Source organism: Rhipicephalus sanguineus, chromosome 9, assembly GCF_013339695.2.
Source record: "Rhipicephalus sanguineus isolate Rsan-2018 chromosome 9, BIME_Rsan_1.4, whole genome shotgun sequence".
In the NCBI taxonomy this organism is placed as follows: Eukaryota; Metazoa; Arthropoda; class Arachnida; order Ixodida; family Ixodidae; genus Rhipicephalus; species Rhipicephalus sanguineus.
Window position 1 is genome coordinate 63222506 of NC_051184.2, and position 13946 is coordinate 63236451.

The 13946-nt window shown below is 46.7% G+C and overlaps 1 protein-coding gene across 1 annotated transcript in view; it reads left to right on the forward strand.

Annotated features, from left to right (window-relative positions):
- Nucleotides 1–13376, forward strand: part of LOC119405592 (glutamate receptor ionotropic, NMDA 3A) — a 29906-nt gene extending 16530 nt beyond the window's left edge. The window contains exons 7-12 of the mRNA XM_049419458.1: nucleotides 407–781; nucleotides 3861–4067; nucleotides 4831–4950; nucleotides 6529–6602; nucleotides 9376–9497; nucleotides 12804–13376. Of these exons, the coding sequence (XP_049275415.1) occupies nucleotides 407–781; nucleotides 3861–4067; nucleotides 4831–4950; nucleotides 6529–6602; nucleotides 9376–9497; nucleotides 12804–13180 (1275 nt within the window). The 3' untranslated portion in view covers nucleotides 13181–13376. The remainder of the gene's footprint in view (nucleotides 1–406; nucleotides 782–3860; nucleotides 4068–4830; nucleotides 4951–6528; nucleotides 6603–9375; nucleotides 9498–12803) is intronic.
- Nucleotides 13377–13946: the final 570 nt, after the last annotated feature.

A 13946-nucleotide genomic window follows, 5' to 3' on the forward strand; every position in this document is an offset into this window, starting at 1 on the left:
ATTCTTCAAGTTATCATCGATATGTTAGTCTTGACCAATCCCCCAGAGTGGGTATGTGCAACTGTGTTGAGGAATCAATCAATTATTCAATCAATCAATCAATAAATCAAGCAAGCAAGCAAGCAATAACGTAAGTACCACAGAAATTGGGCAAGCGCCACTACTAGCCACTGGTTCACTTAAGTGAAGAAGGAAACATACGGGCTGCAGATACTCATTAAGATTTCTGGACAGACATAACAATAAATGAGATTTTAATGAACCGTGGCCATTACGCAAGGGATAAACGCCGGGGCCACACGTTTCACGAGCATTGGTTAACCATCTGTGTGGCGATCTTGGGCGGCGACTTTTTGCTGTCGCTCTATAGGTGACGTCGGTAATATTTTCCCTCGGGTCCTCGCAGCTGCTGAGCCAACGCACGGGCACGGCCCGCGGCACGGCCGCCGAGGGCTACGTGTTCGCCGAGAATAAGCGCCTCTGGGAGCACATCCAGCGGTTCGGCGTGCCCACGCTTGAGGACGGCCTGGAGTCCCTCCGGTCGGGCGCGCTCGACGTCCTCATCGGCGACACGGCCGTGCTCAACTACTACCGGGCCAACGAGCCCAGCTGCCGGTTGCGGCTGCTGGGCGACTCCATCTTCGACGACGCCTACGCCGTGGGCATGACCCGCGGCTTTCCACTCGCTCAAGGGATCTCCGAGCTGGTGCTGCGCTACAACGCGCTCGGCTACCTCGACCAGCTGCACAGCAAGTGGTACGGCCGCGCGCCCTGTTTACAGGTGGGTGTCCCTATGGAACAAAGCACTCGCTCGAAGTTGTGCTGGTGGCGCACTCAACGAAGCACCGTGCCCTCAAAACGGCTCAAAGCCTGGACGAGTTGTCTAAGCTTCATATTTAAGCCAGAGCAAAAGCGGAGAGCACAAGACAAAAAAAGGCCACGGGACAAGGCGCTGACCACAGGACAAGGCCCTTGTCCTGTGGTCTTCTTTGTCTTGTGCTTCTGCGGCATACGGCATCACTATCAGTGTAAAGCCGCTCGTGCAACTCTGCTGTTGTTATTACAGTTGCTGTAGCATGCTAAATACCATTGGCGTAGTCCGTCTACGGCGGGAGGAAGAGTGGCACAGAGACAAGTGCACACAGGGTTGCCTTAGCGCTTTGTGTGTATGTTTTAGCGACGAAGCACCTTAGGGTCTAGGCTTGTCCGTTGTGTGGTGACCGTGCTCACGGTACTGCACCGTGTATAAAATCCCCTAAAAAAAGGTTTAGCAATAGACTAATATCAATCATAATTGTGACAGAGCGATAATAAAACACCTAGAAGCACGAACCTTTTATACTAGTCGGCGATTTCAACGTAGACATCATGGACCTGGGGACCCAGCTTCGCCCACTCGTCATCATTCACTTCGTGGAGATGCGTTCCATACCGCGCATTCCATTTCTGCCACAAAATAAAAAGGTCGGAACACCACAAAAATGCCGACATTAAGCGCCCATCAATAAAACACATTGTATATGCACAGGCCTTGACACTCATTTACATGCGCGAGTGGGCAATGTCACTGGAGATTTACGGTAACCGAACGATCCCCAGTGCTTTACCCACTCATCATCATTCCCTTCGAGGATATGCGTGTATTTTTTATGTCGCTCTTTGTGCCGTCTTAGACGCGCTATATGCCAATGACCGTCAAGAAGCACCGACAAGCCCGAAGCGCGACCTTAGCCTAGCATGCTCTGTCCCCTTCAGCGGCGGTCTTTACAATTATACACATCAACCTCGGAGGCGCGGCACGCACCAGGTGTTTCTTCAAATGGCTTGAAACGCAGTGTGCACATTCGTGCAGGCTTCCTGAGTGGACAACTGGCGGTCATTTAACTTCATTCTGCTGCGTATTGCTGCAGCGGATCGCTTTGCTGGAGACACTACCATTTTCGACGATTGACGCGTCCGTTCCAGGACCAACGTCAAGAGTATCTCTTTTCTTTGCTCGAAAAAAATGCAAAAAAAAAGCTCTGCATGCTCTTTGGGCCCAACAATCGATGCGTTTTATGCCATAATTGAAGCTGACTTATTTCAGAATAAGTAGATATTCAATTACACGCTAATCAACATGAATTACGGAAACTCACACAAAACAACAGATTCCTTAATTTTCTTTCTTGGAGTGTAATACTGAGTGCCTTAGAATAATGTCATGCGAATTTGACGCGTTTGCAGACAGTGCATCGTAATTTTCGCCTCAAGGGGCTATCCTCAAACGCCCAAATCGAATAGACGTCCTCTGTCACTAGGTGTTTGGATGTATACGTGTGCTGTTAAGGATTTAACAAGCTCTTTTAAACACGTTTACGTATTGTGATTCTGCACTTCTGCAGTGACCTTTTTTCTCCAAAACAAGAATGATGCCGGCTCTGGAAATTCTGTACGAAAAATACTAATGCTATTCAATATCAAAACGTAAAGCTAAACCTCTCGAACTTCTGAACGACCATTTACGCCTTTAAAGCCATGTATAAAGTTCGTGAACAGCTCTTGTTCCTCCAAACTCAGCATTTCTTTTTTTCCGTTCGCGGTCTGTCATTCAAAACGCCGTGTGAGAAACGCGTACTTCACGATTCCCAGAAAAGATCACATATTTCAACGCAAAATATTTTAGGTACGATTATGTTTACTGCCTTCGGGATTAAACATGACTGACGCCTTCATTCATGCAGTGCAATGCTGGCATGAGCTTTGTATACAAAGTGTCAGTGACGTTTTGTCTTTCACAAGTTCAATGCAATGATCACAGCTTCACGGTCAAACAAGTTCAGTACTGTAATCGTACGGATAGTACGGATAGTACCTACGGAGCAGAAACCTGGAGACTTACAAAGAGTCGGAACTTCATATAACAGAAATAAGCAAGGTTCATGCCATCGTAACTATATATGTAAGTTTGATTGCCGCTATAGGCTCTTTTTTTCGGACGGGTTTCGATGCCACCGTATTGGGCTGTTAATTTTCCCGTTTTTGTGTCTATAACAAATAAACGGACACTGCTATGGTAGTAGACTCATGCGCATGTAAACGGCTAGGTTGGTGCATTCGACGTTTCATCGAGTTGTCAATTTACGGCCACGACGTACCAAAAAAAAAAAAAAAAAACTCACATTGTCTCTTATGCATTCTCCTAAGATGACTCGAAGGCGAACGCCATCTTCATTTTCTTCCCAGACGATGTATTGATCCTTTCCAGCCCCCCTACGGAAGGCTTTCTGCATATAACGTGGCTTTGCACTGCCTCCAGGATCGGGGGCTTTGCAAGCTTTGTGCGCCTCACCTGGTTTTGCACTGCCTCCTTGATTGGCCCACCTTTGACCAAGCGACGATTTCATGTGGCGACGTTATCACGTGACGTCACGTTATGTGACTTCATGGTGACGTCATCGTGTGTTGTCTTTTTTGCATCAGTCGTGTTGACGCCGACGCCGCCGGACCCTGACAGCACCGACGCCGACTGTCAATTTACGCGTTTAATGAGACATCTAACGCTTTTGACTTAATAAGAAAGCATTCGTTTAACAGCATAAGATGGCGGCGCGCGCGTGTCGAAAGTAATATCGTCTTTGTACTGACAAGTTTCTTTCTATATAGAAAATGTTTGATTAATAATGTCTTAGGCATGGCCAGCACTGTTGATTCTTTTCTGGTGCTTTTTGACCATCGCGCGGTCGAAAGCGTAACGTGACGCGAGATGACTGCTTCTGCGTTTCTCGGATTGTCGTGCGTCTAAAGCCGCTCCTTCACATGCAAAAGCATTATGAGAGCATTGAATGGAATTTCGTTTGCTCCGCGGTGTGTCATCGCAGGATGGCCTGCTGCAGCGGCTGGACAAGCCGCTTCCGCTGGGCGTGCGCGCGGTGGCCGGCTTGTTTCTGATGCTGCTGGTCGGTCTGCTGGCCGGCTCGCTCGTTCTCATCATCGAGCACCTCGTCTTCCGCTACGCTCTGCCGGGCCTCAGGGCCCGCTCGCGAAACTGCTTCTGGAAGAGCCCGAACCTCATGTTTTTCAGCCAGGTCTGTACTGACGTCCATATAGCACTGTCATTCTGACCTTCCCACCTATTTGGCCTCCCGATAGAAGGACACGGCAGTTGGGCATTGAGTCCGGAACTTCTCACAGCACTCGTTTTCTTAAGACAAGTGAGGACTTCTGCTTTGCGGACATCGTTTCTATTCTAGCGTAATTTTTGGACGCGCTAGAAAAACAAGCACACGGTGAGGCACGCATAACTCACAAACGAAAGCGCTCTAGCAACTCGTTTGTGGTTTATGTGTGCCTCGCTGTGTCCCTGTTTTTCAAGCTCGTCCGAAAATTACACTGGGCTATTCCAACGAGCCCAAGAAGCAGCAATCCTGACGTTTATGTTATCGCATTTTCTAGGTCCTCCTATTCATGTTTAACAGTGGAGGCAAAATGGGGAGGAAATGGAACTAAGGGCTCGACACTTGGCTAGATGAGGAGGAAGGTTTAAAGTTATGCAGTAAAAAGAAACACTCCGAGTATTTCTACAGCTAATCCGAGTATTTCTACAGAACATCAAATCTAAAGTGTAAGAGCGCTCTAAAAACAGCAATAGTTACTTGTTCTCGGTAGGTACCCACAGTGAACTTCGTATATGAACGCGCCACCTTTTCGCAGTAGTTCGTGGTTTGACACACCTACTTCAAGTCGGCAGTGTTATCGATCCGGCACAGAGAAGACAACTGCGCGCATGACAGCGTTCTACGCGTGTATCTTCGTGGTTGACGCTTTACCGGTGTTTTTTTTTTTTTTCAGAAACTTTACCGCTTCATCAACACGGTGGAGCTGGTATCCCCACATCACTCGGCCAAGGAGATTGTGAGCAACCTTCGAGAAGGCCAAATCGCCAGTCTGTTCCAGAAGAGCGTTAAGCGAGTACGTTTCTTCACTTTTGGCGCGTTTGTCCTGTGTTGCCTCGATCCTACACATTCACAAGAACACGTACTTAGACGTGGTTGCACATTAAGGAACCCCAAACTGTTGAACATAATCAGGAGCCCGCACTTTACAGCATGCCTCGCATTCGTATCGTACTTTTGGCACGCCCGCAAACTTGTTAACTGAGCATTCAGTTTCCTATAAACCTTCATAGATGGAGACGTTGGGCCACTGTCTATAGAGATGTCGGGCCGCCGTTGTTGTCAGGGTGAAGAATCAGGCAGTCCAAACAGTAAATGTTAAGTTATTTATTGGCTGAACTTGTGCATCGCAAAAGAAGCACTCGCTGCACAAAGCGGCGAGCACAATCGTCGTTGGTGGATAACGATTGACCTGCGGGTATTTATACACGTGGCATCGTTCACTGAAGCGTTATGACCGGTGCTCGTGGAAGTTCGTAAATTAACTGTCCACGTCTTCTGCGCAATCTGATAAGAAGTTTCGAAAAAATCGCAAAACTTCAAAATCGCGAAGGTTCTTACACATTCTGGCGTGGCCTGCGCCCATTGGTAACACGAGTTCTAGCACGTGAATCCCGGTCACATAGAAATAAAGAAATAAGCGCGCACGGTGATATCAATTATTAAAGGACAACAAGGCAGCATAACGGTAACTGGAAGTGGATGACTCAGAACTGCGAACGTAGCCCGGTTTAAGACACGTGCATAGCGTTCCTGAAGCATGAAGCCGTGTTGAAGGTAAGCACTCGTAAAACATCCTGTTCATCATGGAACGCATCTCGTAGCGTTCTTACTCATGCAGAGTTCAGCATGAAAAACGAAGTGCAAATGTGCGATTGAAACCGACCTCTAATGAGCGCGGTCTCAACTCTTGTTGAACTGCAGCGATAAACAGTCGCTGCTTACGTCCCATATGACTTTGCAGCCCGGGATTAGCGGTATATGTTTTGATGAAATACATTATTACCTTAGTAATGCTGGTAGAAAATAACGCGCTTACGGGGTAGTGCGAAAAAGACTCACCTGCTGCTACAGACAGGAAACTGATCGAAAATCGTTGAGTAGGGAGAGTCGTTGCAGCCATTTCTACAAGTGTACTGGTCTTCATCAGTGCAGTAATTACTGACTGGTCTTCATCACTAGACGCTGCCTTGATGAATGCAGGTTCGCTTGCCGAAGCGTTGGCTCTAAGCGTCATTCACAGTTCAACGAGTTCTCATCTCTGCAAGCTTCTGTCTTCTGCTCCGGAACATCTGCCTTAGACAGATGACTAGTCACAGCAATAATTCTTACTGTGTCCCATTTCCTGTTTACGTGACAAAGGTACCGTTCCGATACCGCTGCCACTCTCTGGTCTTTCTCATGCTCAAAAACAGCCACAACTTTTCATCTGGACACTTGTAGGAAACTCTCGTGGCCATTCGTACACCACGCTTTTATTACCTTAGTTTACTTTCGTAGAGAATAAAGAAAGGAACAAGTCTGGACAGCGATGACGCGTGGACATCAAAAGTAGAGGCATGATTTAATGACTCATAAAATGATTTCATTTCAGAAAATCAAGGAGGAGGCTCGCCGTAGGAAGAGCAAGTCCCAGTTCTTTGAGATGATCCAGGAAGTGCGTCGGGCGTGAGTAGTTCCTCTGAATGCTAGTCTTTTTTTCTGCAACTGCTGAAATGTGGGAAAAAAATCTGAAGGAAAATAAGCCGAAAAGCTTGAGTTTCATTACACTGCGTCACTTCACAACCGGGGCCTCAATATTATGTGGTAGCTGTAAAAAGTACACTGTCTGCGTATGCGTAATACACGGCACAGAGAGATCCTGTTTTCAAATAAACACGGTTCTTGTGACACATTTATTGCTAACATGATTAGACCGTTTTCTATTTACTCCAAATGTACGGCAGTACGGTCTCGTGAGGTAATATGAAATTAAAGTTTTCGAGGAAAAAAGTTTTAAGAGGCGACAGCTTTGATGAGAAGAAAATATGGAACCGATAGATGTTCGTTTATACGAAATAAATCAAGGGCGTTATTTGTCGTTATCTAATTAAATAGATGAAATAATTATTATTTCAGAGAGCCAGGCCATGTACACTTAGATTGTTTTCGTTTATTGTCTTCGTTTATTGTTTATTGCTCCTAACTTCCCGCCTTTCTTTATTGTTATGTCAGAAGATATTTCTTCCCGTATTGCTGTGTTTATATAACGGTGAAACTGACACAGACGAGCGGCAGTGATTAGGGAGAAGAAAGGCAACTAACTTTATTGACCAGAATGACTTGTTCGCATTGGAAGGTTGTGATCGTAATTCGAAGATTGTGGGTTCGGATCCCACCGACAGAGAGGGTGACTTCTCACCCACTTTAATTTATTTCAATATAAGTGACAATCATTACAACGGAGTTGAGAAATCACAAATAATGTCCCGTGTACTTTCCTCGACATAACTGTCTGTCGCTTTCATTAGTTGTGTTAAATACAGAAAAACAAGTCCCTCGGACAATCCCCCAGTTTCGTACTCCATAGCGAGGGCTTCTTCCCGGCAGACTTGATACCTAAGGTAGCATGTGAGGGTTTATTGGTCAGCCACCATCTCATGTGAAGTCACGTGCCCTGTGACGCTCTCTGGCAAACAAAGAGTGCTCCACATTCGCCGCCTGGGCTACGGGTGGCGCTGACTAACACTCCCAGGTATTAAGCACACATAAATAACCTACAAAAAAGTGGACAGGGGAGCACCCTCCGTTGTAGCCCAAATGGAAGAGCATCGGACGCGTATAATTCGAAGGTTGTGGGTTCGGATCCCGCCAACGGAAAGGGTGATTTTTCGCCCACTTTAATTTTCTTCAATTTAAGTGAGAATCATTTCAATACAGCTAAGAAAGCGCAAATAATTTCCCCTATACTTTCCTTGGCTTAAATAGTCTGTCGGTTTCATTAGTTCTTGTATAGGCACTACTGTTACGTCACATAGGGCTGTGTGCTACTTTCAATATCACCATGTTGTTTGATAGCACGAAGCGTCACCTGCTTAACAAAAACTTGTGCCACGAGAGACACAAAATGAAAGTCTACGGTTAGTTAAAGGTTAACAGCGTTGAACAACACAAACCACAGAGGACCAACGAAGACAACAGAACTGTGGTTCGTCTGTTGTCCTCTCTTGTGTTTTAACCTGTGTTCTTCTAAGCGCTGTTAACATCTAACATGTACCTCGAACTCGCTCAATGATTCGCTCTGCAAAGTCTGTTCTTCTAAGCGCTGTTAACATCTAACATGTACCTCGAACTCGCTCAATGATTCGCTCTGCAAAGTCTGTAGTTAGAAGCGAGCGATTCTCCGCGTGTCTTTCTTCGTGTACATGTTCAAGTCACGTTCGTGCCATGTAATCACATCCCGATGCAAAGCCAATCAAGCTAATCTGCTCCCTTACTACAGATGTCACGTATGTAGCTCGTACAAACATGTTTCGCGTTTTTCTCGCACTTCAAGGCACACTAAATAGAAAAATTACTTTTCTCGTGTTAGCCACTTGCAATTTGGCAATACCGGAAGCTCCACTCTTGCCGAGAGAATACTCTTGGTATACGAAGAAACGGCGCCTGCTAGGGCATGCGTAATCGTTTCCTCTCAAGAATGGGTCACATTGTGTTCCAAGCGGCACAAAACCTCCGCATAGCAAGTTTCGGGAAATTTTGTTGAGCCATTGTGGCCAAAATACTCAAATAGACACTTACATTCTAAATACTACAGATAACACCCCCTGTGCTTTCCTTGGCGTTATTGTCTGTTAGTTCTCATTAATATTGTGTCTATCAAATAGACACTGAAATTCGTGACGTCACACCAACTTTCACGCTCTGAAGTTTCGGCGCAAAATCCAGACATGGGACTTTGGCCTTCATTTCCTTTTATAATAACTAACATATTGTCACGCACAGCTTGAGAATGATACTTTATTTGAGTAGCTTAAACTGGGCGAACTTGTGCCCTAAGACAAACAAGTCAGAGAAAATGTTCATGTCTAACACTGCAAAAACGCAGTATCTTTGTCACCAGAGTTCGGTACCTCTTCTTTTCCTCTTGTCCCGTGCAGTTCGCACGTGCCTGAGTTCTCAGCGGTGATCGTGGCGTGCTCCACCGGCGATTCGCTTCCTCTGTTTCGCAAATACGCCGTAGGAGGGCGTAGCAAACTGTTAACGCGCGTACTTTGAATGTATCTTGCGTCAATATGATGGCGAAATTAATGAACATAGAGTACTCAGATAATACCTTGTATGTGCAAACGGGCTTAGTGTTTCACTTTAGAGTCGCTTTAACAGAGCACGGTGATTTCTGTAATCTTCCACACTTTGCTATGTATGGTCTGTCATTTACCTTGCTCAAATGGTCGCGCAGTGTTCAACAGCAACAATCGGAACGAGACGCCGACGAGGCCGAGTCGCCAACGAGCCGCCAAGACGACGGCCCGCTCAGCGCTACATCCAGTAGTGGGCCCCTTTTGGTCCGGGAGCACAGAGGTGAGTTCAGAGGCGTTAGTCTTATGAAGTTCCGATTCTAGAGTCTAAGAAAAAAACAGGAGTCCGTTGACAATTTTTTGTGATTCCTGACTTGTCACATATATCAATCTCATTAAAGAGACACGTGAACTCCCTTTGAAGACCTTGATACTGTGGTCAGAGGGTCGTGGGACCCAAAAAACTGAGCCATACACATGGAAAGTGAGGGCTCACTAAAAAGGGCAACACATACTCTTTTTTTCCTAGTAGACGCGTGACTTCTTGGCGCTTAACTTTGCGGCACTGCGTAGTGGCGAAGCGTAGAAAGGACTGCGGACTAAATACTCAATTTTTTGAACCACAGTATATTTTAAACAACAATTTCAACTATATCATAGACTCTTACACAAAAATAACGGCACAACATCCGAGAAGCTAGGTATTCTTAAGAAAAGCAGTCTTCAGACATAACATACATTACGAACTGAAAGCATTAGAACTTTGAGCCATCGATCATATTCGTATTTTAAATGCGAAGCATTTCTTAGCGAACTTCTGCGACTTTGAGCGTATCTATCTATCTATCTATCTATCTATCTATCTATCTATCTATCTATCTATCTATCTATCTATCTATCTATCTATCTATCTATCTATCTATCTATCTATCTATCTATCTATCTATCTATCTATCTATCTATCTATCTATCTGCCTACGAATTTGTGCTCTCCTGGCCGTTTCGTTCATGAGGTGTATACCAAAATTGGTATGGCATAACATGACTGTATGACAAACATAAATGACTGGTCGTAACATGAAAATCATGACATGCATGTCATGTAAAGCATGATTTACATGTCACAGTCTTGGTGCTCTTGCGGCCGTTTCGTTAATTTGATATATACCAAAATTGGTATGGCTTGTCAAGAGTGTATGGCGAGCATAAATACCAGGAGTTATTATGAAAATCATGACACGCATGTCATGTATAACGTGACTTACATGCCACGCTCATGGTGCGCTGGCGGCCGTTTCGCTAGCTTGATATACACCAAAATTGGTATCTTGCGACGTGACTGTGTGGCGAACATAAATAACATGAGTTCACATGACAATCATGACACGCATGTCATGTACAGCATGACTTACGTGCCACGCTCATGGTGCGCTGGCGGCCGTTTCGCTAGCTTGAAATACACCAAAATTGGTATTGCGTGACATGACTGTGTGACGAACATAAATAACAGGAGTTAACATGAAAATCATGACACCCGTGTCATGTAGAACATGACATGGTGCGCTGGTGAACGTTTCGCTAGACTGATATACACCAAAATTGGTATTGCGCAACATGACTGTGTGACGAATATAAATAACAGGAGTTAATATGAAATTCCTGACACCCGTATTATGTACAGGATGACATGGTGCGCTGGCGTATGTTTCGCTAGATTGATATGCACCAAAATTGGTATTATGCGACGTGACTATGTGCATAACATAAATAACTGGAGTTAATATGAAAATCATGACACGCATGTCATGTATAACATGACCTACATGCCACGCTCATGGTGCGCTGGCGGCCGTTTCGCTAAATTGATATACACCAAAATTGCAATTGCGCGACATGACTGTGTGACGAACATAAAGAACAGTAGTTAATATGAAAATCATGACGCACATGTCACGTACTGCATGTCTTACGTGCCACGCTCATGGTGCGTTGGCGGCCGTTTCGGTAGCTTCATACACACCAAAATTGGTATTGCGTGACTTGACTGTCTGACGAACATAAATAACAGGATTTAATATGACAATCATGACGCGCATGTAATGTAGGGCATCATTTAGACGCCACGCTCCTGGTGCGCTCGCGGCCGTTTTGTTAACTGGATATATACCAAAATCAGTATGGCATGACAGGAGTGCGTGTCGAATATCACGCATCGTATACATATACCAGAATGTACGTTTCATTAGCATGGCATATACCAGATTGTGCATGCATGCATTCATGACAAACTTGCGATATATAGTGAACTAGATATCACTACATGAATGAGTTCGTTTGCCTCAATGACAAACAAGACTATATATGCAGCTCTTTGCTGGCTGCTTCGCATTACATCGATTCCCACATTGCGTGGGATCTGCCGGCTTTTTTTTTTTAGGCATGCGGACACTTTTAGGCAACTCTGTCAGCAAGGCAATTTATACAGCGGTTCACGGGACGAAAACAATGAATGAATGAATGAATGAATGAATGAATGAATGAATGAATGAATGAATGAATGAATGAATGAATGAATGAATGAATGAATGCAAACGTTAAAAACTTTCGAAGTTGTCACCACGTAAGCAAGTCCTCAATTCAAGGTTACGCTGATGAACTGTCCGAGGCACTTCTGGACGTAGTCCGAGATGTTGTGTTGGCTGTGCTGAATGTTAAGTAGAATGAGCCACTCGGGCAGGAATGAACACAAGCCACTTGTCGAAACGTCAGCCCCACCGATATTCCTTGTTCCACAGCTTCAGATGTTAGCAGGAACAGCACACAGCATCTCGAAAGTTATTACAACCAAAATACGACAGTAAGTGCACTCGCCGAAGAGAGCAACTACGTGTCCACACTGATCTGTTCCAGTGATGGAAGCAGATGCATACAATCCGATATGAACATGTCAAGGTTTATCATCGGAACGCTCCCGTGTACTACTGCAAGCCGGCCTTCGCTAGTGTTACGACCAGCTATGGCCGCTGAATACATGACAACAGATTCCACAAGTGTCAGACCAGCTATGACCACTGGATATATAACAGCTTCCACAAGACACGGCTTTACTTCATATAATCCCTATATTCGCTATACTGACAACGCCGGTCAGTATAAGGAGCATAGGTCAGTCAGAGGCAGTATAGGGGGCGCTGGCTGCGGCCGAGCCGTAGAAGACAAACATGGACATCCCGCGGCGCGTGACTCGGGCAGCAACGAGGAACGCCAGTCGTGGCCTGGCCTTCGGGAAGTGAAGGTTGAAATGTTTTCGCTGCCATTGCCCCCGTGTTTCCTCTGAGGGCTCCGGCCGACCATCAGCACTGAGCCTTCAGCGAGGACACGGAGCCAGTCCTCCCTATAACACATACACACAAAATATTAAGCACTAAGGACAAGTTCCTATCGCAATAAAATAAAGCCGTCAACGAACAGAGGTTCCAATACATGGTACAGAACATACAGAAAACATTGTTCGTGCCATGATCTTGCCGAATCGTTACCTGCTGAGCATAATCCGGCATTACGATATTAGCGTACCACCTTTTCGCAGGCTCCCCATCAACGAGCAGCAGCAGTCCTGCCTCCCGTCCCAGCTCGCCGCGCCTTCGGGGCGCGGGCGCACTCCTAAGCGTCAGCCTCGAGACGCTCGTGGCACCTCGCGTGCCGGTGCGTCGGCGGCGAGCCAAGTCCCTGGGCGACCTCTCGCAAATGCGGCCGCCCTGGGAGCCCCGACGAGTCACCCTGGCCGCGTCCGGGCCGCTGGACGACGTCTGCCTACAGGGCCTCTCCCGCGAGCAACTCGTCCGGCGCTGGCGCGACTCCGAGCGCCGCCTGCTCAACCTGCTGCGCGAGGCGGTACGCGAAAAGCAGGCGCTCGAGCGAAAGCTGGCCTTTCTGCACAACGCCCTGCGCAGGAAGCCGCCCTGATGATGGGACGAAGAGCCGCTCTGCTAGCGGCGGCTCTTCCTTTGGCATCTAGTCCCTGTGCTTACGTACTCTTTGACGGCCGCCAACCAATGAAGTGGCACGCAAGGGCTTTCGGCAATCGGACCTCGTGATGGCCGGGAGGCCCGCGACGGTGCAGCGCCATCTACGTTATATGCGCTCGTTCCTTTTGCTTGCTTTTGGGCGGCGCGCTAGCGCCATCGAGATCGCTATGCATTAGACTGTAACTTGTTTCGCCGACGGTGCGAGACGAGGTGGGGGCGGGGCTACTGTTGAAGCGTTTGACTATTATGTCATCGGTGCGAACGCTCGGCCCCCTCTGTCGCTTCACGTGGCCGTCCCTGATTCGCTATCACGCGTTTGAATCGTGCGGCGCTGTCCACTTGACAGTTTAGCCAAAGCTGCTTGCCTATTCTTGCAGTCACGTGGTACATTTCTCGGCGCGAAGCTACAGTTCTTTGCCAGGATGCGCTGCAGGAAATTTGAAGCGGCAGGTCAGTGCCCGGGACCTGCACGTGGAAGGTCTTTGCGGTTAGCAGCGTAACAGCCTTTTAAAAGCAACGTGGGTCTTTTGTCTCCGCAGCTTTTGTCGATTGCGGTGCTTTGAGAAAAACCTCATCGTTTTCTGCGAAATACTCGCAAATGCGCCGGGTGCCGATGTCGACCATCTCTTTTTTTTCTCTCACTCACACTGCAGCACTTGATGAGCGTACAACCGCGGGCTCTCTTATCTCTGTATGTGTCGCCA